The sequence below is a fragment of the Mycosarcoma maydis genome, chromosome 12 (genome assembly GCF_000328475.2).
Source record: "Mycosarcoma maydis chromosome 12, whole genome shotgun sequence".
Taxonomy (NCBI): Eukaryota; Fungi; Basidiomycota; class Ustilaginomycetes; order Ustilaginales; genus Mycosarcoma; species Mycosarcoma maydis.
The window spans coordinates 507,266-530,416 of record NC_026489.1 but is presented as its reverse complement, the minus strand read 5'-3'; the positions used below and the strand labels follow the sequence as shown (position 1 = coordinate 530,416).

The window sequence follows — 23,151 nt, the reverse complement described above, 5'->3', positions numbered from 1 at the left end:
TCTGTTTTTATACACCTGTCTTGACACAGTCCGTCGGAGGGTTTCCGAACAACCACACAAGCCACCGACTTTTCCCACGACGTACTCGGATCGCCTCGCGACAGAGCCGCGTTTCGGCACGCACCCGATCGAATTACGTCGGTGTCTGTATTCCCATTACGACGAAGGATCGATCTTCAAGGAGAAATCAACGTGCTTGGTCGACTGATGAATACTACTAGTCGAAATGATATCGATCGAGTTGTCCACATGTCCACCCTGCTGAACATTGTCGATATCGATCCCGCCACTACTCTCCAATAAGAACTTGTGCTTACCACTCCATTCATGCTTCAATCTTTTGGCGTTGCTGATGAGCGTTTCGCCTTCCATGTTGTCGAGCATGATCACATCTGCCCCCGCCTCGATCGCCTGAACCGCTTCTTGGTAGCTCTGTACCTCGACGTCGATGCGCAGCGAAAATCCACAGACAGACCTCGCCGAGTGCACGGCATTTGTGACGGAGCCAGTGGACCAGATGTGATTGTCCTTGAGCATCACCATACTGCTCAGGTCGTATCTGTGCATGTCGACGCCGCCGACGAGCATTCCGTACTTTTCCACATCTCTGAACCCAGGCGTGGTTTTTCGGGTTCCAGCTACGATACCGTTATACCCTGCATCTCTCGCCTTTTTCAAGAACAATCCGGATGCCGTGGCGATACCGGAACATCGAGCCAGAGTGTTGAGCGCCACCCGTTCGCCGAGCAGAATCTTGCGTGATGGTCCCTCGACTGTTGCCACGGCGATCTTAACCTTGGCGCCCGCGGTGGCGGCTTTGAGCCATTCGCCTTCGCGGAAGTTCCAGCTGACGCGACAATCGAGTTGCTTGAACACCTCGTCAAAGAAGGGAACACCGGCGAGAATGCCTTCGCTCTTGCAGAAGAGCGTAGCGCGTTTCTTGTCCTCGCCTACAACGAAGCCACCCCAGTCGAACGAGGGGCAGTCTTCGGCAAGCCATTCCGACACTTTGACCTTCCAAGACGGAGGTAGAAGGTTGGCGTATACTGGGATCGAGGTCGACATTGTGTGTGCTTCCTTGTGCGATCGCAGACGTGCGGATGAAAAAACGAGCAGCTTGGATTAGCTGAACCTTGGGTTAGCTAGAGTTATAGAAACAGGCGTACTCGGAGTAGCTCGATTGCGAAATTTTGATGTCTGGTGCGAACAAGCTCGATCGTATCCTTCCCACCGAATGAGATACGGTTCCGTCGTAACCCAGACTCGGAGGAGTCAAAGCTCAAGCTCGATCTTGGACATGCTAATCGCCAATAGACAACCTCGAGGGTCTGCAAAACCTTCGTCACCGACAGTCCCGAGTCACGAGTCACGAGTTGCCGAATTCTGTGATTCCTTCCCGCTTTTACTGCCCAACCCGGCCGGCAACACACCACACAACTCGTGACTTGAACATAACACTAATTGCTCGATCTCACATTTTTCAACTTTTTCCACATCCCGTGTTCCGTGTTCTCGTGTCTACGTCCGTGTTGGTCTCGCCAAATCGAGAATTCGTCAGCCGATCGACTTTGCAGAGAGAAAGCAAGGACACGAGGGTTCGTGGTGCAAGGTAGAGTTGTAGCCAAGGCTGTCGGAGCTACAAAACGATGCCGATCCTCAACAAGCGTCGACGATCGTCTGCTGCCCGAACCAAGAAACCGGTCTGACTGCTTTGCAACTGTGCAACTGCAAGCTGGATGCAAAAGCGTCAGAGACAGGGGTAACTTTGTCGACCGTGCATCCGACTGAATCATGAGTGCTGCAAGACGAGCTGGAGCTGAAGCGTGAGTTTCACCAAACCTTTATTAACTTACAGTACCTGGTTGCGTGCACTTGGATCGCAATGACTGACGACGTTGTCGCTCACACAATCACGAACGACGAGGACCCAGACACGAGAGCGGGCATGCAAATAGTTCGGAGCCTATGTTTAGTTGGGGAGATCAGGCCAAGAGAAACAAAGCCACAAGTAAGTCAAGTGAACAAGGCGTCTGCTTCGAGTCTTGAGGTATGAAGGAACAGATGCAGAGAGGGCGAGACAGGGGCCTAAAGAGCGTTGAAGTTCAACGATTTGCTCGTCCGTCACCACCAACGTGACGTGTGAGTGTGCTTAAAGCGGAAGGTCGTATTCATGATTATTTTTCGCATCTTCTTGTTTTGTATTCGTGGTTGATTGTTCCTGCAAGCTGCAACAGCTTGCATAACGCGCGGTCCGTGTGAGCCTTGGGCTGTCAACTTCGGCCGCCTGCACGGTTGCAGAGAGATATTCGGTAGACAGAAGCCAAGAGGATGAGGTAGAATCTCGTTCGAGCTGTCCGCATGAGAGTCTAATCGTTGAACACTCCAACTTGTCTCGTTGTTGATGTCACCCCCGCCACCGTTCTGTGTGTACCTGTTTCAGGCTCGTCTTTTGACATGCTCATGGCAACGACTGCGATGCACAGGAGTAAAGTGCATCGTGACCACAGCACAGCAGCAAGGTTAGAAGCGCATGGGAAATCTGGTTTGGGAGCAAGCATACAGCAGGATATGCTCGGCGAGCAACCGCAACTTGAGCGGCGTAACTTAGCACATCTTGCACTTCAGCCAACCACTTCAACCTCCGCTCATCACCTATTTACACAGATTCCTGCATCTAGCTCCGTCCTGACAAACCACCACCACCACCAAATCCCTTGCTACAGACGACCTCGTCGTGACCTTCAGCGTCACATTCACACTACTCTTAGCTAGATAGGCTCGCTCTCACACTCGCCTTCGCACTCGCTTTGTTCAGCGTTCCATCGCTATATATCATCATGTTTGGACGTAAGTACTCCAGGTCGAGCGAGATACCATTGCAAGAAGCACAGATGACTCAATGCAGCAATTATCTTGCTTTATCACAGGTCTTAAGCACAGGATGTCTCGCGCTCGACTAGACGACGACGGCAAAAAGTCATCGTCATCCGCTTCATCGTTGCCACCTTCTCCAACCAAGGCAGCAACAGCCTCTGCTGCTGGTTCGGTCCCTCAGACTCCGACTGCTACGGCACCCGAAGCTTCCACGCCCTCATCCTCGACCCAACCTGAGTCTCCCGTCGCTTCGGCCCCCAGCAGCACTTCTCCTCCGAGTACGACACCTACCACACCAGCTTCCAACACAACCCCTGCAAGCGAGATCCAAAACAACATCGACTCGCAAGGTCACGATTTCACCACCAATGGTGCGGTCGTCCCTCGTGTCAACCTCGCCTACTTTACAAACTGGGGTATCTACGGTCGCAAGTACTCTCCTCTGGACGTTCCTTACTGCAACCTGACGCACGTTCTCTACGCTTTCGCCGACGTCAACCCCGACACCGGCGAGTGCTTCCTCACCGATCTCTGGGCCGACGAGCAAATTCACTACACTGGCGACTCCTGGAACGATACGGGTAACAACCTCTACGGCAACTTTAAGCAATTCCTTTTGCTCAAGAAGAAGAACCGTGCGCTCAAGCTCATGCTGTCCGTTGGTGGATGGACATTTGGTCCGCACTTTGCACCTATGGCAGCCGACGCCAAGAAGCGAGCCAAGTTTGTCTCGACTGCCATCACGATTTTGGAGAACGACGGGTTGGATGGAATCGACATCGACTGGGAGTATCCCTCGGACAGCACGCAAGCTGCCAACTTTGTTCTGCTGCTCAAAGAGCTTCGTGCCGGCTTGACTGCACACCAGGCCAAGAAGAACGAGACCAACCCGTACCTACTGTCCATCGCTGCGCCCTGTGGACCTGACCATTACAAGGTGCTCCAAGTAGCCAAGATGGACCAGTACCTGGATTTCTGGAACCTCATGGCGTACGATTTCGCCGGTTCGTGGTCCGCACTCACCGGCCACCAAGCCAACCTGTGGAACATCAAGGGTGCACCGCCTTCGGCCGACGATTCGATCAACTACTATATTGGCCAGGGCGTCGTTTCGCACAAGCTCGTTCTCGGAATCCCGCTCTACGGCCGTGGCTTCGAAAACACGGACGGTCCACAACAGCCGTACAGGGGTACAGGGCAGGGCACGTGGGAAGCCGGCAACTGGGACTACAAGTTTTTGCCTGTCAAAGGTGCAAAGGAGATGATCAACACCAAGATCGCTGCTAGTTGGAGTTACGACTCAGCCAAGCGCGAGTTCATTAGTTACGACACACCTCAGAACGTCTTGTTGAAGTGTCAGTACATCAGGAACAAGAGGTTGAGGGGTGCCATGTTCTGGGAGCTGAGTGGTGACGCAACCAAGAGCCAGGGTGGTGCTGAAAGGAGTCTCATCGCCCTCACTGCCAAGAACATGGGCACACTCGATGCCACTTTGAACCACATCAGTTACCCTTTCAGCAAGTGGGACAATGTCAAGAACGGCCTCAAGTAATGCACCTCACTTGACGGAGGCTTAGTCTTTCTCACTCGTGCACGCACTTTGTCGTTCTTCTCTTGTTGTGTTGGCACTGCGATGCCTTGCATGCGCCCAGTTTCTGATACGACCTCCTTTACGATGTACGATGTACGATGTACGATGTACTGTACAGTAGTGCATTGTGTGCATGGTCACGGTTGATTTAATTTTATTGTTTGTTTCTGCCAGCGAGCAGTCTTGATTTCCTTTCCTTTGCTAGTTATTAGATACTTGATTCATGTGTCGACCGTCGGCGAATCCTCTCGGTGGAGTTCAAGGGCGATGGGAGCGCTCGTTCTTTCTGCCACAAGGCGGCAGGTCGATCAACATCAGCATGAATACCACGGTTCTTCACATTGACCTCAACATACACTGGCCTGCCTCTTGTTGACACGCTGGAAGCAGTCGAACTTTTCAGTGGTAAGGTAGCAATCTGCGGATGATGTATGAGAACTGAGATGTGTTTTACGCAACCGCCGAAGCTGCACCTAGCGCGGTAGCTGCCAGAATCATCTCCAAGCTTCCCCTGACCTGCATGAGATCTCGCTGCAGCCTCAATTCGTCGCTGACCTTGGCCCAGATCCTACCGAAGAGATCATCGATCAACGGACTTTGGCCGATGACGCTGGCGTACGTGTCGACGATCACGTTGAGCGTGTCGCAGACCAGATCGACGTAACTCGGGTTCGCCGCATGCCGAAGCAGGAAACGGAGGACAGGTTCGAGGGTGACGTCGTCTCGATTCGAAATAGCCCTTCGCAGGCCATCCAAGCTTCCACGCGGACTTCGGTGAATGAGCTCAAGGATCAGACCAAACGTCACGCTGGGGGCGACACCTTTGCGCAGCGCCGCATCGAGCGCATCGCTATAGCGGAACGCTTTGAGGAATCGATCGTAGTCTTGCAACTTGCGTTTGCGCACGCTGTCTACGCGGATGTCGTCTGTCGCTCGTCGTGTATTGATTTTACCTGGTTGATTCGAGGCAGCCGCTTTACCTTGCATGAAGAACTCATACGCTCCGGCATTCATGGCTGCTCGTTCCGCTTCACGTCGTTCCAGCTCGCTGGCTTTGAGATCTCGTTTGCGAACGCAGAGCGTGCCATCCGCCATACCGACCGCAATGTGTGATTCATCCGGCGAAACAGCCATTGACAAGATCGGCGAAGCGTAACGCATCGTGTGCGTCACTTTAAAGTCTTGTGCTGGGTCGTACACCTTGACCAAGTGATCGAGACCAGCCGTCAAGATACGCATGCCACCGATCGACTCCGAGTTGTCGACGGAAAACTCAGCACCAGAGTTGACCGAAAGCGCAAGCGAGGTGATTGTCTTTTGATGGTTCGAGATGCTCGCCATGCACCTGCCACCCATCATGAGATCCCATACCTTCATCACCGCCCCACCTGCCGAGAGCGCTACACCACCACCTCCTGTTGGATACACCAACACATCCTCCACCGAGGCACCGTGGTTCATCGTCATGGCACATCCACCCTGCTCTGCCATTCTCGAGTCCCACAATTTGACTGTACTGTCATAACTGCCCGAGAGCATCAGTGCCGGATTATCCGGACTGAAAACAGCCGAACGGACATAGTCGTTGTGTCCCTCAAACACATGAACTGCCTTCTGCTCTGGGACATCCCACAACCGAACCGTCCTGTCATCGGCAGCGGACATGATCTCGATTCCGTTTGGCGAGAATCTCGTGACATGAACTGGGCCACTGTGGCCCCTCATCGTCCTCAGAATCGCTCTTGATGTTGTGTCGAATACCTGGATCAGGCCACTGTCGTCTCCTGCCACCATCAATCTACCGTCCGACCTGAAACTGGCCGATCGTGCCACATCCTTGAACCGAGAAATGGTCTTGGATACTCGGCTGTTGCGCATCGAGTAGATCTGCACACGTGCTCCTGTTGTGACGGCAAACTTTTGACGTGCAGAGACCGAAGTGGGTTGAGTGGAAGTCGAGCCAATGGTAGAGGCAGCGCCAGTGGAGGAAACATCCTCATCGAGCGCGGTGGTCGAGTAGACAGAGACCGGTGGTACAAAGTGAATCGAAGTGATAGGTGCCAGTTCCTTGACAAAGACGGGGGTGCGGAACTTGCGCCAGTAGTTTGACTCGGGTGAGCGAGAGGAGGATGGGCGAGCGGATTGCTCTGCCACTGCTCGAACCGACGAGTACTCCATGGTGAATGTTGCGTGCTCCCCTTGCAGCGTAGTATGTATCAAGCTGATGTGGTACGTTGGTAACGAAAATAGCGATCGTGCGGCTGATCGTGAATGTGGTGGATCGCGGCCGACAAGGTTGGAAGAAACGTGATGGATGGTTTTGGAGAACAAGGAGGGCGACCACGACCATGTGGAGCGGGAGAGCCAAAAAATTTCCCATTCGTGATTCGTGATTCACGATTTGAAGAAAAAAGGGCAAGACCCTGGTCGGATCACGTGCTGCAACTTTCGGTGGGTCGTGTCTGAATTTTCTGGCGTTTAGTATTACCTGCTCGGCATAACATTGTCTTTCTAGGAACACGGAACACGACATCACGAATCACGAATCACGAATCAGGGAATCATGCGCTTGTGACACGGGTTGTGAACGTGCGAGTTTGTGAAGCAACAGGGTCAAACACAGCGTCGTGATGCGGAGTAGGCGCTAGCAATGCCACAGATCTGCTCGGCACTCTCGGCGCCACGACGTGTGTTGCATCGTGCTTGTAGCAAGCAAGATCGAGATACGGACTCTGGTGGACGTGCCGGAAGGACATTGTGCGAATTGTGGAAGAGCATGTGTTTTGGATCGCCATTGCGAGAGTGGAAGGCGGTTGCGTGTGGGATTGAGCGTCGCGCGTCGCATCGGGTAACACCTCGTTTTTACCAACTGAGCCATCCAATGAGTCTGGCACTCAAGTAAAGCAGTCACGTGAGTGTTGTGCACAGCATCGCCCGGCGAGCAGCACAGCCTAGTAGGCATCGGAAGTACGGAAATGCAGTCGGAGAGCGAAGAACAAACTTGGGATGCTTGGCTCCAGCAAACGCCGCCTCGTTCAGCTGGGACGGGCTATGATCACCTGACGAGCTCGAATTGTTGAGGTTGTGGAATCCATTCTGGCCTAGCATTCAGGTATCCACACGCTATGCAAGCCAAGGACGGTCGTTGTAACTCGGCAGCTCGACGCCAAGCCAAACAAATTCTGGTTGGAAAGATCTAGTAACGCAGGGATTGGATTCGGCGTCCAGATCACATTCCTGGACCTTGCACGTTTGTACAGTAGCTTTGGCGGCTCGTTGGCCAGGGACGGGGCGTGTCGTGTGTCAGAAAGAGCAGCGCGAGCGCCTTCATTTGAATCCATTTGTGAGTCCCGTGAGTATTTGTGATTCGTGATAACTATTGCGTACTCTGATGGGGGGTTTTGAGCGGTAATTGATTTTCGCACCTCCTTGCTGTCTGCCAGCAAAGCGATCTTTGAGCGGTGAATCCTCTCGCTTAGAAGAGATTCACGATTGGCGCGGAAACCCACCAACCAAATTACGAATCACGAATCACAAATGGGAAGAATCAAGGATGTGAAACAAACACACAGCCATCAGAACTGCATACGATTCGAGTCGAGATTCGAGCCAGCGGGCGAGACATGTCGACCAAAGGATGCGTGAATGGCGACTTGAATTTCAACTCACGACTTGGTGCTGAGTTGGTTACTCCTGACTGGCTCACGAAACTTTTTGTGACTCACGACTGGCGTATTAATAAATTAATTGTTTCCCACACAGACGGCTTCTCATGCACTGTGGCGCAGCGTCGTGTTGAACCAACTTGACGGATGTTCATAATTGAAAGCTTGCGCGCGATCTGCACTCTGCAGTAGCGGCAAAACAACGTCAAGAAGAGCCAACGTGCCTGAACGCCTGACAACCTGCTGATCACGTCGCAGCCACTCTCTATTCCTCGAATCCAGACAAATTTATGCACACACACACACACAGATTTGCAGCACATACAGTATCACCCGTCCCAAGGCGCAATGTCACTAAAGTGCAGGTGTGCAGTTAGATGGTTTCCATCCGCAGGTCTCTTCCCGCCTTTCGACTTCCGCTCGCCAGACCTTCACAATTGGTTCCGATTCTCCCCTTGTCTGGCTTACCAAGATTCAAGGAGGTTGTGATAGCTATGTTTCGAGCTCGTAAGCAGTCTAGAAAGCCCAGCTGACGCTTCTGTGAGTCCAGGTGAGAACGGGAGGGGTTCAGGTGCTGAGCCTACGACTTTTTGCACCTCGCTTAGCACAAGCATTAGCCGATGTCGATCCAACAACATTGCAGACAGGGGAGACTTGTACACGCCCATTTGGCAGGCATACCTGGATCAGTTGGTTGTCGCAACCAAGTTCTGTGTCCCCGCTAACGCTTTGCGTCTGCTTCTGTTAGCTGAGTTCAACGTATTGCCTACCTCGCATAGATTCATCTTGGTCACCACCCCGTTCCCCGTTCCCCGTTCACCCTGCCCAGCCCAGCCAAGCATACCTCAGATTCAAGCCTCCAACAATCCTCGTCACGCATTCTCTTACGCGAGTGCCATGCTCCTTTCTATTGCTTTCCGACCAAGACGCTCTGCTTCTACATGTCCCTTCCGCTCTCCACTCACATCCTGCCTGTAACGTCTGCGTCCTCTTCCGCTTTGTTTGCCTGTTTCTCGCCGCACCTGGACGTGTTCGAACTCTGGCCCAGTTCCGCCCCGCGTCACTGTTCTGGCCACCTCTTGATCGTTCCCTCTGATCAACACTCGCTCTTATGCTCTCTCCTCACCATCACTCCTCCTCTTTCTCATTTCAGCAACGACGCCTTTTGAGTCACATTGCAGCCTGTTCGACACCTTTGCCACGGCCACGCTCGTTTTTGACACACGTTTTCATCCAGCTTGAACAGTCCAGCTCTTCTCGCTTGCAAGCATCAGACTAGCCTGCCAAAAGCTGCTCAGAGCAAAGCGTACATCATCGACTCTTCTCATCGCCTCGTCGACCTTTTCCAGACTATCCTACGTCACCCCAACGTGGCTTGACGTCAGCATCGCAACAGCTTTCGTATTCAACCTGTGCGCTACTATAGCCAACATCTGGACGAGTTCGGTCGGCTTCTTTCTACCTCTTACGAGCGTAGACGTCACCTGTATTGCCTGGGCGCCCGTAGTTAGCTCAGCCTTCCATCAACTGCCCCGCATCGGTTCAGCCAAGACAAGTGATCAGAGCGCTACTCGTTTGAAACAATGACACCAACACGTAAAGCATTGTCACTATTGACATGGGCGTCGCTGATGGCGCTCCTGAGTCTGCTCGCATCCCCCGTGGCGGCGCGCAAAAAGATGCTCATCTATACCTACACACAAGGATTTCGCCACTACTCGATCCCAACAGCAACCAAAGTGGTGCAGCAACTCGCTCAAGATGCGCGTCCACGTATCGAGACGGTGCACTCGGAGGATCCGACCGACTTTGAAAGGAAGGACTGGCTCTCGCAGTTTGACATGCTCATGTTCATCTCGGTCTCTGGCAAAGCGCTCTCGGACGATGGAGCAGATGCGCTTCGCCAGTATATTGAAGCCGGCGGTGGCTATCTTGGCGTACACGAGGCATGCGATGCACTGTATGAGCACCACTGGTACGGTCGTCTGGTGGGCGCCTACTTCAACTACCATCCGCAGATCACACATGCGACACTCAACATCATCAACCAAACGCATCCTGCTACGCAGCATCTCAAGAATCAATGGAGGGTATACGATGAGATCTACAATTACAATTCGAATCCTTCCAGATACGGCAAGCAGTACCTTATCACCGTTGATCAGTCTTCGTACAACGATCCCGTTGAGACGGCGGAACAACGAGCTGAGGAGCAAGGCGATCCGCATCCAATCGCGTGGTGGAAGGAGGGCGACCAGCTCTCCTACAACCCTCACGTCAAGGTGGGCGGCGGCACGGACCCAACCAAGCAAGAGATTCGTTCTGGCAAAGCAGGTACCGGTGGACCAGGTCGAAGCTTTTACACTTCCTTGGGCCACACCAACACCATGTGGCATGATGATAATTTCCAGCAACACATTATGGGTGCAGTCAGCTGGTTAATGGACTCGCCCGTGTTGAGGTCGTCATCACCCACGCCTGCTGCCGGCGCTGTAGGATCCGACTACTACGCACCAGACGTGTATGCCAACGAGACAACGGCGCCCGGAACGAGTCGGGTGAGTTCGGGAGTAGGCATCTCGACGCTTGTAGGTACACCGGTGCCTCATTCCAAGTCGGTCCTCTCCGACAGCGGTGCTTGTTCCACAAGAGCACAGCTGACAGTGGCGTCAATATCGAGCGTGGCAATAGCGCTTTTAGCATCGTCGCTGATCGTTTTGAGCTCGTGGTAAGACATGAACCACTCGAGACGCTTGCTGTGTTGTTCTTGTTAGCACTTAGGCTATCGCTGTGTAGCCGTAAACTCTCTTTCGTCTTCGTCTTCAGCAAGCACGTCTTTGCTCTCTTTTTTTGTGCCTTCCCCTATTTTTATTTCTTTGTCGGATCTTGGTTCCTATCTGTGTCGCCAGCCTCGTTTTGTATGAGCTGTACCGTTGTATTTTCGAGTGATGCTTGTGCAGCCTGGGTCGATGTTGGACGATGGCGCAACAAGCTGTATCACGCTGTACTTTCCTATATACTCATGTTTCTTTTGCGACGCTTGGCATTCATCATTGCAATGGCTTTCATCAAGCTTGCAAAGAAATCACGAATGGACAATTTGCCTTGAACGCCTGTTTATCAGCAGATAAAAAATGGACTTGCTTGTCTCGTGCGTGTGTCGACGGAGTGTTTCAAGTAGAGCACGCTTACGAGGGCGGGTGCTCATTTCATGGGCACGAGTATGGGACACGTCGCTGAACATCCAACACACCTTTGCAGCTTTGTCGTGCTTTGCAGTTACGAAAAGTGACCAGAGCCGAAAGAGACGACGCAGCGGTTGCTTCGGACGCGGCTGAGCTTGGGACGATACACATAAATGGAATCGGCGTCAAGAGTGGGTTTCTGAACACCGAGTGATACAAGACAAAGGGACATGCAACGTGGGAAAGCAGTCACGAGTGAGCGTGTGGGATTTTCCTCTTAACGATTCGTGATATTTCGTTGCCTCACAATCGTGAATCGTGAATCACGAATGTGACTCAGAGACACGAGACTCACGACTGTGACTGTAACTCGACTTGCATTTGGCTGTTCACCACGCACGTCTGAGATCGTGAATCGTGCATCAGAAAGTCGCAAAAATCGTGAATCGTGAATGTCCAAGATCTGAAGAAACGAGAGTCGCGGAGATTTTGAATCGTGAATCACCAAATCAACGGGGCGCGTGTGTGAGTTCAGGGTGCAGCAAGCACGAGGCAGCCAGTCACCAGTCACCAGTCACGAGTCACGAGGCACGAGTGGCTCTGTTTTCAATATTCGTGATTCGTTACGTATTCATGATTCACAGATTCACAGATTGGCGTTGAACCGCGGGTGTGACATGCACGATGTGCTTGTGGACTGAGCTTGAGCTTGTGCTCGTGCTCGTGCGCGTTGCATCTGCAATTTGCGAATCTCGATGATTTGCAGCAGCAGCTGGTGCTGCTGCTACTGCTACTGCTACTGCTACTCCGACTTACCTGCCAGAAAAGGTGTGGGTCAGAGTACATGTGGCAATTTGTCGACTTTGTCTGCTCATCCTTCGCAAACACCGTAGACTACTTACCTTACTCCGCCAATCGGTGCGTGGAGCCAAAGATTGTACTATCTATCCACCCGCGTTGGCTCCGCACCCACCTAGACTCTGCACTCACCTCGCAATTCGCACTGCGCACCGCGCTCGTCAGCCGCCAAAAACACAATCGGAGCTAGCAATCAATCAAGTCTCATTTTCTTGCATCCGTCTAGGCAAGCCCGACGTCCATCTACCATTGCGACTCAACGCGCCAAAACCTTGTTTCATCAGCTCCAGTTCACCGCTGCCCAACCTTGATCCTCGCTGCCGCACTATACCAACACTCAACTAAGGCTCATCGGCTCTGTCCGAGTCACTCCGGCCAACATCCGATCTCCGTTCATGCAGTCCCCAGTTGGCGAGTGGTAGCACAGTTTCTGCCAAGGCACAGCCGAAGCCAAACCGGTACGACGCTTCAAGTCGTCCTCATATCCTCTCTTGTTCCCTTTGCACATCTATTGCTGTCCGCTTTGATCACTTTGCCTCTTCACTCAGCTCCCAACACGTATGAGTGCTGCAACACCTACCAGCCCGGGCTTCCCGCTCACAATGGGCACAGGCGTCATGGCCGCTCACTTTGCAGCCCCATCTTCCAATGCTGGCAGTCCTCGCTCACGCCCCACCACACCTCTTTCAGCTGGCCTCACCCCGTCTGGTCCTACTTACGACGACCTCGGTAGATGGGACGACGCCGATGTCGCTTCTTGGCTCAATGCAGCGCGTCTCGGCCACTATGCTTCCATCTTTGCCGAACACGACATTCGCGGCTCGGTCATCCTCGACGTCGACCAGGCTGCGCTCAAGGAGATGGGGATCACCATGGTCAAGGATCGCGTTCGCATCTCGGCCGCCATCAAGCTGCTCAACAAGCGATGCGCTGATTCCGCCGTTGCTCGAAGACCCAGCGTCGTCTCCATCTCACCTCTCTTGCCCTTAGCATCGCATCCGCTCTATGCCCACGAAGGCGAGATCGAGTATCTCCAACACGATCACACCGCCGATCCTTCCGCTGATGGCTCTGGCTCCAACTTTGGACTCAACTCGATGGGTATGCGAAGAGGCCAGATGCGACCACCTCCGCTCACCTTGAAGCAGTCCACCTCTCGAGGCATGCCAGGATACGCCTCGCCAGCTGGCTCCATCAATCAAAGCCAAGGGTTCGGGTTGAGTGCTGCTCGTGGTCTCACTCCCGGCGCAGCTCGTGGCAGCGTGTGGAACACGGCTTCTTCTTCATCTGCTACCTCAAAACCGGGCACTCCTGATGGCGCCCTCCATCGCAAGGTCAACTCAATCGGAGGCGTCGCTGCTCCTCTCGCCGTAGGCGCATCCTCGTCCCTCTCGTCCTCTCGCCATCCGTACGGTCACGCCGTTCACAGCAATCGACCAAGCACAGCTACAGGCGCAAGTGGCTATTCCACCGTGCCTGCATCCCAATCATTACGCTCAAACCACACATCTAGCAGCCCGACTGCCACTTCGTTCGGCAGCAACATCAACGCCGCTTCAGCTCGTCCTTCTACCGCTACCGGTGCGCAATCATATACCACCAACGTTCCAGGTACATCCTCAGCCAGGGACGGCTACTCGCCTCTCACGCCCATCTCGGAATCCAACTCGCTCGGCAACACCCCCACAACTCCGTCGGGCATCCAGCAGCAGCAGCAGTCGGCCGGCTACGCCGTCGGACGCGGTCCCTTTGCCTCTTCGCAGCGCTATGCCGCCTCTTCCGTACCGTCGCAGCAGCAGCCTTCTTCCGGTCACACACTCAGGCACGTCGACAGTGGCGAGGGCTACAACCTCGCTGGCTACCAGAACCCCAATCCACCCACCCTCGAGGACCTCAAACGCCGCACCATCAAGTTCATCAGCGAAGAGGACAACACGACGCGCATCGTAAACGTCAGCGACTGTCGCGATGCGTACGACGTCATGGCGCGCGTGCTCAAAAAGTTTGGCAAGCCGCCTAGCGGCAACAGCTATACCCCCACCGCTGATCAGGGCCCAACTGGCGACGAACTTGGTGCGACAGAGACATGGGGCATTTTTGCCACCAGCGCCGACGGCCAGAACACCAAAGCTCTCTCCGACAACGAGCTGCTTGCCATCTGCCACGCACCCCAGCCCCACGATCCTCTTCGAGAGCGCGGTCTCACGCTTCGCCGCATTCCCAACCACCTTCCTGGTGAGGATGCACGCAAGGTTCCCGTGCGATCCGGCAGGAACAAGCTCGAAGCCTTCTTTGGTGAGCGCATGCCTGTGGCACAGATGCAGCCCGCCGGCCCCGGTTCGGGTGTCAACGCAGATGAAGAAGATGCAGGTAGTGTCACAATTAGCGGTAAGAAGATGAAGCGTGCTTCCACCGTCAGCATCATGTCGGGTCTCGGCGACGGCCCCTTCAGCAGCAGCAGTCACAACACTGGCGCGGGCCACACGCATGGCAGCACTAGGGCCGAAGGCAAACTTCTGTCCAAGAAGGAATCCAAGCACATGTCGCCGCCGCCCGTCACCAGTAAGCCGAGCAAGATCCGCAACTTCTTCGGCCAGCGGCCTCCCTCAGAACTCATCAACACCAACTTGGCCGACTTCTTCCCGTCCACCGATTCCAAGGCGCTCCAACGTACCGCCAGGCGTTCCATCTACGGTCGCGCTTCCGCCAGCACACGCTCCAAGCGCAACAGCACGTGGAGCTTCGTTGCTGACCCGGATGCGCCGCCACTGCCCAACAAAGGTTCCATGGATGGTCACCCTACGCCGCTCGAGCGGTCCTCGATTTCGATCAGAGAACGTGGCACAACCCCGGTCATTCAGATTGGATACGACTCGCGCTCAGAGGATGACCACCAGAGCAACGCGCGCCGCACGTCGTCCGGCACTCATTCGCATCTGCATCCATCACTCACCGGTCCGCCGACACTGCCGCCCGTTGTCAGCCGAGACTCGCTCGACGAATGGTCGCGCGATCTCAAGGCGGTCGGCTCGCCCGTTACCGAGGAGAACGCCATGTTCCAGTCCAGCAGACACGGCCATGCAAGTGGATCACAGCAGCATCATGCCGCGATGAAGCATTACCCTTCGCACGCCAGCGGATACGCCGACCGACCCTCCATTTCGCGTCGCGCTTCTGGCGAGAGCGCAAGGAGTCGACGCAGTCTCGCTTCTCAGGTCCGCCACGGCCTCAGCGCAGCTCGCGAGCGCAACGCTGACACCGCAAGCTTGCTCACCGTCGATGAGATTACGCAGGAGGTTGAGAACCGGAGGGAGAGCATCTCGCTCGCTGGCGCTGGAGGAGGCTGGGTTGTCGACGAGGACGGCGTGCCCATTCCCATACCTGGCTCTTCGTCTCCCTTCTCATCGTCAGCTGCTGCCTCGACACGGCCCTCCAGCGGCATCTCTTCGTCGTACGTCCACAACGGCCATCTTGAACACGACGACAGCGAGGGACACAGTGACGAGGAGGCTAATCAGTCCTCTGACCTTGAAGAAGCCACACGTACCAGAAAGGCGCGCGGCGTTCCCTCGAAAGCCGCATCCATCCGCACAGTGGCGAGCAAGCGCGCATCGTCCGTTTTGCAAGCTCCAGGCGACGAGTCCGACCGTCATCTGGGTGATCCCATGGCAGTTGCGCGTAGCACCACGTCGCGTGCTAGTTCGGTCTCGGAGCTGCGTCGATCGGTCCATGACCATGGAGATCCTAGCGATGGCGAGTCGGGCTCCGACTTTACCGACTCAGACTTGGACTCGGATGGCTCCGAGACCGACGAAGACGAGCAGGCCAACGATGTCTATCTGCCATCGGCCAAGCCGGCGCCCATCAAATGGCACAAGGGTGCGCTCATCGGCGCGGGCTCGTTTGGTAACGTCTTCCTCGGCATGAACGCCAAGACAGGCCTGCTGATGGCGGTCAAGCAGGTCGAACTGCCTTCGGGCGATTCGCACCTCGACCAACGCAAAAAGGGCATGCTGGAAGCACTCGAACGCGAGATCAAGTTGCTCAAGTCGCTCGAGCACGAAAACATTGTACAGTACCTCGACTCGTTTGCCGATGACTCTCACCTCAACATTTTCCTCGAGTACGTTCCTGGTGGGTCGATTGTTGCGCTGCTCCGCAATTACGGTGCGTTTGAAGAGCCGCTTGTTCGCAACTTTGTTCGTCAGATCTTGAACGGTCTCTCGTTTCTCCACAATCGAGGCATCATGCACCGCGACATCAAAGGTGCCAACATTTTGGTCGACAACAAGGGAGGTATCAAGATCTCGGATTTCGGAATCAGCAAAAAGGTCGAATCGGATCTGGTGCTTGCTACCAACAAGAGCGGTGCTGGTGGAGGCGGGGCGGGAGGAGCTGCGCATCGGCCGAGCTTGCAGGGCAGTGTATTCTGGATGGCGCCCGAGGTAGTCAAGCAGACGAGCTATACGATCAAAGCCGACATCTGGTCGTTGGGCTGCTTGGTCGTCGAGATGATCTCGGGCACGCATCCGTGGGCCGAGCTGAATCAAATGCAGGCGCTTTTCCAGATCGGTATGGGCCGTAAGCCGAGCTTGCCGGACGAGATCAGTAATGAGTGCCGCGACTTTTTGGAGAAGACGTTCGAGTTAGACTACAACAATCGTCCGAGTGCGGATGAATTGCTCAACCATGCATTTATGGGGACCGAAATGACGTTCCCGCCGAGCAGTGGAGCGGACGGAAGCGGTGGAGGTGATGACGATGCTGGAGGCAGTGGAGACGCAGGAGACGGAGATGCGTCGACGATGGGCATGACCAACGATGCCGAGACCGGCACAACGAGGGAGACCAGAGAGACAAAGGATGGCAAGCGGCCGACGCGTTCAAAATCCACGAGAAGATTGGAGCGAGAGAAGAGGCACAAAGAGGCCGCTGCCGCGGCGGCGGCTGCAACAGCACTCGATACTGGCACACCCAACACGCCTACAAGTCATACGGCTGCGGCTGCGGCTGCGGCTGCGGCTGCGGCTGCCTCTGCCTCTGCCTCTGCCTCGGCGTCGCCAGCTGTCGCTTCCACTTCGCCCGCTCCCGGTGATGCGGAAACGGGCTCGCCCACAAATGGCAAGTCTGCCGTACCTCCCGCTGGTAGTACTGGAGGAACGCCGGAAAGCATCTTGACGGTGTCCATCGCCACGGCTCGTGGTAATTCAACTTCCACTGCGCTATCGGCTGCCGACGCAGCGTTCAGCGAAGAGGCGGATTCTTAGACTCACTGCACCTCACAAGCAATTTGCGAAGCATGATCAGACTGGCAGCGTTACACGTTGTGGTGTGCTTTGCCTAGGTCGTCGCAGATGATGGAAGGAAAACGCAAATGCAAATCACGAATCATGGAAGATCACATGTTGAGCGAGCACGCAGAGGCGTAGCGGCTTTGTCAAATTACATTTCTCGTATCACGTGTGTGTTTCGGAAAAGCAGTCAAGAGTGCGATGCACGACGTGGCGTGCGCTATCAATCGAAGGTGATACGTCCATAGCGAACGATAACCTCACCATCACCCCACACGCAGTTCGTAAAACATGAACATGGTTGATTGCGAAACAATCTCACGAGCGCCATCATTGCTTTCAATAGCGGACGGAAAGTTCAGCCAGACATGAAAGATGGAACAGTAATACCACTTGTCGAACGCATTCACTTCGAAAAGAGCATAGAGGAGCGTGCGCTCGGATCACACAAAATCAAATCGTGAATTGATCGACTTTATTTAATCACGATGGGAGCATCGACGGGACAGTAGGTGGCGGTGTTTGGATCCTCGGTTCGCTTTCTGTTCTTGGTGTAGCGAATACAGCCGTCATCCACATCGGCGTCCGCCTTGATGTGGTACGTCCAATGCTTCGTTTCCAAGATCATCTTTCCATCAATGTGTCCAGTGCAACAACGAATTCTGTCGCTCAAAACACTCGTTAGTCAGACATCACACAAGAGGAAGCAGGGAAGGAAGTCGTTGAGCGACGCTTACCGGTGTGGTCTAGCGGGTTTACGAAGAGCTCTACCTTGACTAATTTGACCGTGTGCTTTACAACAGGCCCGTCAGCGCCGGGCCTGCGCATCCCAGTGTTTTCAGTCCTCGGCTTGTGCTTTCACGGGCAATTGTGCGCCCAATGATCCTCGGCCCTGCAACTGCGGCACGAGTTGGGCCCGAACGTGGTGCCCGTGCAGTTTCTTGCAGCCAGCCAACTGCTGCGCTTGATGCGGCGGGAGGGGCCTAGCCGCTGGAGCAGTGGTCTTAGTGTTGCCCTTCTCTTGCTGTGGCAGAGGAAACCGGCTACTGGCGCTCTTGCTAGCGTGGCGCCGAGTACTGCTGTCGACCGGCGGTGGCCTGCGGGTTTTGCCAAGCAGTCGATGTTGGTCGATACGTACTGACGACCTGGGTATGCCGGCCCTGTTCAGCGAGTACGCGATTCTGGTCGATTAGCTCAACCTCTTCGTACCAGTCCCAGATGTTGTCAGGCGGGAAACTTTCGAACTGCTCGCGTAGTTTCTCGGTGAGACCGTCTCGGAACAGGTTAAAAAGGAGAGACTGATCATCGGTCCGAATTCGACTGGCTAGCCTGCGGAAGTTCTCGACGTACTCTGTAGCCTCGCCCGCCTGGTCACTACGCATGCGGAGCTGCCAGATTTTGGCGAGAGCTCCGTACCCAACGCCGCGGTGGCCATAGGCCTCCTTGAGTTGTTCAATAAAAAATTTCCAGTCTCTGAACAGGCGTCCCTGCTTCTCAGGATCAGCACGCAACTTAGCCTCCAGCCATCGTGAGCCTCTTTCGCCCATATGGCGACCGAGGTGCAGGATGCGTTTGCCGGGGTCGTTCAGGTCATAGTAGTCGAATCACTCCTCGACGTTAATGATAGAGAGTTCGAGGTCATCTTCCAACCACTCGGGGAATTCTAAGTCGGGGACACAGAGCGAGTCTCCTCCCTGGTGCGATGCCGGATTCTCTTGGGTTCCTCCGGATGCGCGAGGGAACGGCTCTTCGTAAGTATGCGTTTAGCCGTAAAGCATTGAAACTTGAGATGAACAGATTTTCTGTGTAGGCGTCAGGCACGAGGTGCCGCCGCAACCGTCAGGTGTGACTGTGGATCGTAAATGTAACAGTGACGAGTATCTCATATGAGGTCGACCCAAGAGAGCCTCAGCACAACTTCAGATATGTTTGTCGCTTTGACCCCTACTTGTTGCTCGTCGGAGGACCTGCAGCGACGGCCCCTCAAGCACAGCTGTCGCTTTGGTCCAAATCGTGGCGTTATGTCGCACGATCCAAGTTGCAATTCAACTCATTCAGCGAGCTTACCGTGAGGACTTGACGCTGCAGGTGCGGAGCTCTCAGCGTCGTGCGTCTCAAGAGCGCATGCTGGATTGCTGTTTCTGGCTACGTGTCCAGCCACTCCTTCCAGCAACCATCGCAATCGCGAATGCAAAGTAAGCTACGTCGTAGACTCTGTACAGACCCTGCACATGTATTCTCCATCATGAACTCACAGTTTGGCATAAAACGTGCGAATCATTCACATTCACGATTCACGATTCGTGATTGCGAATCACGAATACATCGAAAGGCTTCGTAAATGCTGTTCGAAGCTGACAAAAAGCAGATACTGAATGGACGCAGGAAACGCATCTTGTTAGAACGAGATTTACGCAAGCAACGAGAGCGTGAGGTGGACGTTCACGATTGGGTAGATCTAGCAGAACTCTGTCGGTCAGGAAGTGATTCACGATTGGAACAAATCCTTGGTGATCGTGATGGGACCTGCTACAGGACAAGTCTTGATCAGGTTGCTGATATGTTCAGGTCCTTTGCTGCTGAAGAATATAAGATTGACGCAGCCATCTCTGCTGCGAAACTGGTCCGACTCCACCTCGACTCGCCAGCCCGACACCTCAAACGATGCTGTCGAGCCTACGTCGTTCAGAGCAACGGCAAATTCTGCACAACCAAACAAACCGCATCTCGTCAGCGATTCTCTGTACATCTCACAAGACGGTTCTGGTCAAGAAAACGTACTGTTAGGGTCGTGTGAATCAGTGAAGATGATCGAAGTCCCGTCGTGATCAAGCGTTCGGGTGACAGGTCCGACTTTGGACTCGAAACAGGCGTAGATATATCCGGGCGGGATATCGCCTGCTTGTCCGCCGCAGTAAACGAGCCAACCGCCAGCTAGGATGCTGGCTTGAACAGCGCTCATAAAAGCCACGAAGGAGAGCAGTGAGAGCAGAGCGAAGCTAGCCATTTTGGACCAGAGTGAAAGAGCAGTTGATATGGGACGAGTGTGGTTGGAGGAAAAAAGAAGTGCGCCTCGGAAGAGTGAGGTTATGTACGTTTCCGATTCACTGAGCACGAGCTATGGTGATGGCGACTGCTTATAGGAACGAGCTCTTTCGCCAACAGATAGGGTGGGGACCGTGAAGACGTCGCACCGAAACGGTACGACTTGCTTAGCAAAGCTTGTGAGCTGTGGGCCGGCAAAGAGACCTTTCATCCGTCACGACTCACTTCCCACCGTTGCTAGTGGGATATCTACCCATGTCATCCAACATTCACGATTGAGCCACATGTAGCAACGGAACCCCCTATCAACATCCGTCTCGCCTCTCTCGGAGACAGGAAACGGGGAATATCGGTTCGCGTGGCTTTCCAACTTCCCTTCCGCATGGCTGAGTGCAGCTTCCCTCCTTGCCAATGCTTTGCCAGGCTTCACTGTCTATTGTCAGCGTCTGGTAGGTCGTATTGAGATCAAAAAATAGAGCCAGGCTTTTTTCTGCCATACCCTGACAAGCTTTATTAAAGAGAGAGATGAACAAGGTTGCTTGCACCCATTCGTGGTTTGTGGCTGTAGATGAAACGATCCGATCAACAATGGGAATGAAGAACCGAGGATGACACGTTGCACAACTTGCGGTTCCACAACCTCGATCACGCTCCACTACTGGCCCACCCGATGCCTCGCATGACATATGTACACGTTTGGTGGGTGTGTGTGGCGATACGGCAAGCTGCAGTGAGACCGGCGAAGAACCCTTGAGCGGCGATCTTCTACTGCACCGTCAAGGTCTGGTAGTCACGGCCGAGAGTCTCGAAAAGCGTCTAGCTAATGCACGCCTCTAGCGACCGCTATCTCCTTGAAGCGGTATTACCAACTAGAGCACAGTATCGAGCGCGATGCGGCGAATGCGTTGGTACAAGTTTCGCCGCGTCACTGCAAACGAGTGTGTCTGTAGCACGCACAAGGCCGGAAACGGTCGTATGTAGACCTGCACACTGCCAGCAGCACTCGGTGCTCACGACTACGCTGTGTTCAGAAATGTCCTGCATTTCTTGTCCTATATGTTCGTCCGCTTCTACTCATTCACATTATCTCCCGTCGATAGCTCATCTACCAACGTAAAGGTTGTGTTCGCATCTAGTCGACTCGGTTTCGTCTTGGCTATGGAAAAAAGTGACACTCTTCTAACCCACCATCTACTGCAGCCTCGTCTATCGGCTATCGACCAAGAGCCAAGGATGCTGCCTCCAATCACGAGAAACAGCCCGAGAAAAAAGCTTGCGATGATCAGCTGTCTCGAGGGCCCCTTACAGACCTCCAAAGATCGACTTGTACTCCAAAATCGCTGCGAACACAGAGTTTAACGTGGGTGGCAGAATAAGCTGCTCCGAGCCAGTTTGAACGTGTTTCCTAATTCAATCTCGAGAGGTCAGCTCGAGGCTTGCAAGCTTCGATTACCACACCCATGTGATGCTTCTATGCTAGCGTTCTACAACGGAGGAACCTCGGCTGTGATGAGATGAAGCGCGGCTTGATTCGAGATCTGATACCCTAATTCTCGTTCCGCTAGCAGCCACTTTGAGCCCACTTGGAGGCTCACTGCAAAGCCAGACCAGGAGCTCGAAGCGACCTTGAGGTAATGCCAGACACTGCGCGGATCAGTAGAATGACAGAGTCAGGACGGCTAACCAAGGTAGGCAGTTCAGCAGTTGATCCGAGACTTTTCTACTGCAGATACGCGGTTCCAGAAGCTTTGCTATTGCAGAGGTGTTGTCCAAAGAGCTGTGCCGCAAAAGGTACAAAGGTAGACCGATTTGTTCGAACGCTTTCCAATTCTACCCTCCATACACTTCTCGTAAACGTTGTGGCCCAAAATGATCGTTCCTACTTGCTGGAAGCTTGGCACGGCTGCTGCCATTTTGCTTTCGAGTATCGGCGTTCAAGCTGTGTACTTTGATCCGCAGCAAAACGAATACGACGCTTACTGTAGCGCGCACGCTTCACCCGCGGTTGGTGCGATCTGTTTCGATACGAGCTTCGACATCCGTCAGCATATCGTCAGCAGCTCGCCTGAGCTTGTGGGATTTCTGTCCAAGGACCTCAGGAGTAAGTTGCAGTCACGAATCGCGAATCCTGTTCTGCCGATGCGCGTCGACGCTCGTACTCATGCCGATCGTGTCTCTTGATCGCTTATCGTGGTTACAGGCTTCGCTCTGCCGGTAGGCACGTCTGGTAGCACCATGTATTTCACAACCCTGTTTCACCGCGTCGATATGGTTGCCTTGGACTATAGGGGATGGTCGCAGTATCCCTGCGTGCAGTATACCATATCTTCCACAAAGGGCCGTAAGGATTCGCGCGTCGGCCACTTTTGCCCTGGAGACCGTCACGTCGTTCTCTAGAACGCTTCCGTGCTCTCTCGCAGCAACTAGCTGTGTGTACGAATCAACACGTCTTTGTTCACCTCATCCTTCTGATAACTTGCACGCTTGCAGCTGAAAGACGTGTGTTGGCTAGTTCATTCCGGAAAAGCGTTCCGGTACAGCGGAACGAAAGAAAACGGCGTTCTAGGTCGTCGAGAGCGCCAATTTGCAAGGTCTTTTTACTTTCAAATTTGGGCGAGACGAGTTTACAGCCATATTCACGA

At 54.1% G+C, this 23,151-nt stretch overlaps 8 protein-coding genes across 8 annotated transcripts; 4 read left to right on the top strand and 4 right to left on the bottom strand.

The window, feature by feature from the left end:
* Positions 1-156: 156 nt before the first annotated feature.
* On the bottom strand, positions 157-1,065 carry UMAG_04262 (putative nicotinate-nucleotide diphosphorylase (carboxylating); the record flags this gene model as incomplete). Its single annotated transcript, XM_011392428.1, has 1 exon — positions 157-1,065. One exon carries the CDS (start codon positions 1,063-1,065, stop codon positions 157-159), a length of 909 nt encoding a protein of 302 aa, XP_011390730.1.
* A 1,772-nt stretch (positions 1,066-2,837) lies between these two features.
* Positions 2,838-4,426, top strand: UMAG_10419 (chitinase; the record flags this gene model as incomplete). The annotated part of the gene is made up of 2 exons (XM_011392469.1): positions 2,838-2,847; positions 2,928-4,426. 2 exons carry the CDS (start codon positions 2,838-2,840, stop codon positions 4,424-4,426), a joined length of 1,509 nt encoding a protein of 502 aa, XP_011390771.1.
* A 489-nt stretch (positions 4,427-4,915) lies between these two features.
* UMAG_04260 (snoRNA-binding rRNA-processing protein UTP15) lies at positions 4,916-6,643 on the bottom strand (the record flags this gene model as incomplete). Its single annotated transcript, XM_011392427.1, has 1 exon — positions 4,916-6,643. The coding sequence occupies one exon, from the start codon at positions 6,641-6,643 to the stop codon at positions 4,916-4,918; it is 1,728 nt and encodes a 575-aa protein (XP_011390729.1).
* Positions 6,644-9,713: 3,070 nt separating this feature from the next.
* Positions 9,714-10,862, top strand: UMAG_04259 (uncharacterized protein; the record flags this gene model as incomplete). Its single annotated transcript, XM_011392426.1, has 1 exon — positions 9,714-10,862. The coding sequence occupies one exon, from the start codon at positions 9,714-9,716 to the stop codon at positions 10,860-10,862; it is 1,149 nt and encodes a 382-aa protein (XP_011390728.1).
* A 1,913-nt stretch (positions 10,863-12,775) lies between these two features.
* UMAG_04258 (MAPKK kinase) lies at positions 12,776-17,440 on the top strand (the record flags this gene model as incomplete). Its single annotated transcript, XM_011392425.1, has 1 exon — positions 12,776-17,440. One exon carries the CDS (start codon positions 12,776-12,778, stop codon positions 17,438-17,440), a length of 4,665 nt encoding a protein of 1,554 aa, XP_011390727.1.
* An 862-nt stretch (positions 17,441-18,302) lies between these two features.
* On the bottom strand, positions 18,303-19,011 carry UMAG_04257 (uncharacterized protein; the record flags this gene model as incomplete). The annotated part of the gene is made up of 3 exons (XM_011392424.1): positions 18,303-18,601; positions 18,674-18,762; positions 18,815-19,011. The coding sequence occupies 3 exons, from the start codon at positions 19,009-19,011 to the stop codon at positions 18,303-18,305; spliced, it is 585 nt and encodes a 194-aa protein (XP_011390726.1).
* Positions 19,012-19,952: 941 nt separating this feature from the next.
* UMAG_10418 (uncharacterized protein) lies at positions 19,953-20,471 on the bottom strand (the record flags this gene model as incomplete). The annotated part of the gene is made up of 2 exons (XM_011392468.1): positions 19,953-20,167; positions 20,246-20,471. The coding sequence occupies 2 exons, from the start codon at positions 20,469-20,471 to the stop codon at positions 19,953-19,955; spliced, it is 441 nt and encodes a 146-aa protein (XP_011390770.1).
* A 1,907-nt stretch (positions 20,472-22,378) lies between these two features.
* UMAG_12258 (uncharacterized protein) lies at positions 22,379-22,906 on the top strand (the record flags this gene model as incomplete). Its single annotated transcript, XM_011392518.1, has 2 exons — positions 22,379-22,610; positions 22,710-22,906. The coding sequence occupies 2 exons, from the start codon at positions 22,379-22,381 to the stop codon at positions 22,904-22,906; spliced, it is 429 nt and encodes a 142-aa protein (XP_011390820.1).
* Between the last annotated feature and the right edge of the window lie 245 nt (positions 22,907-23,151).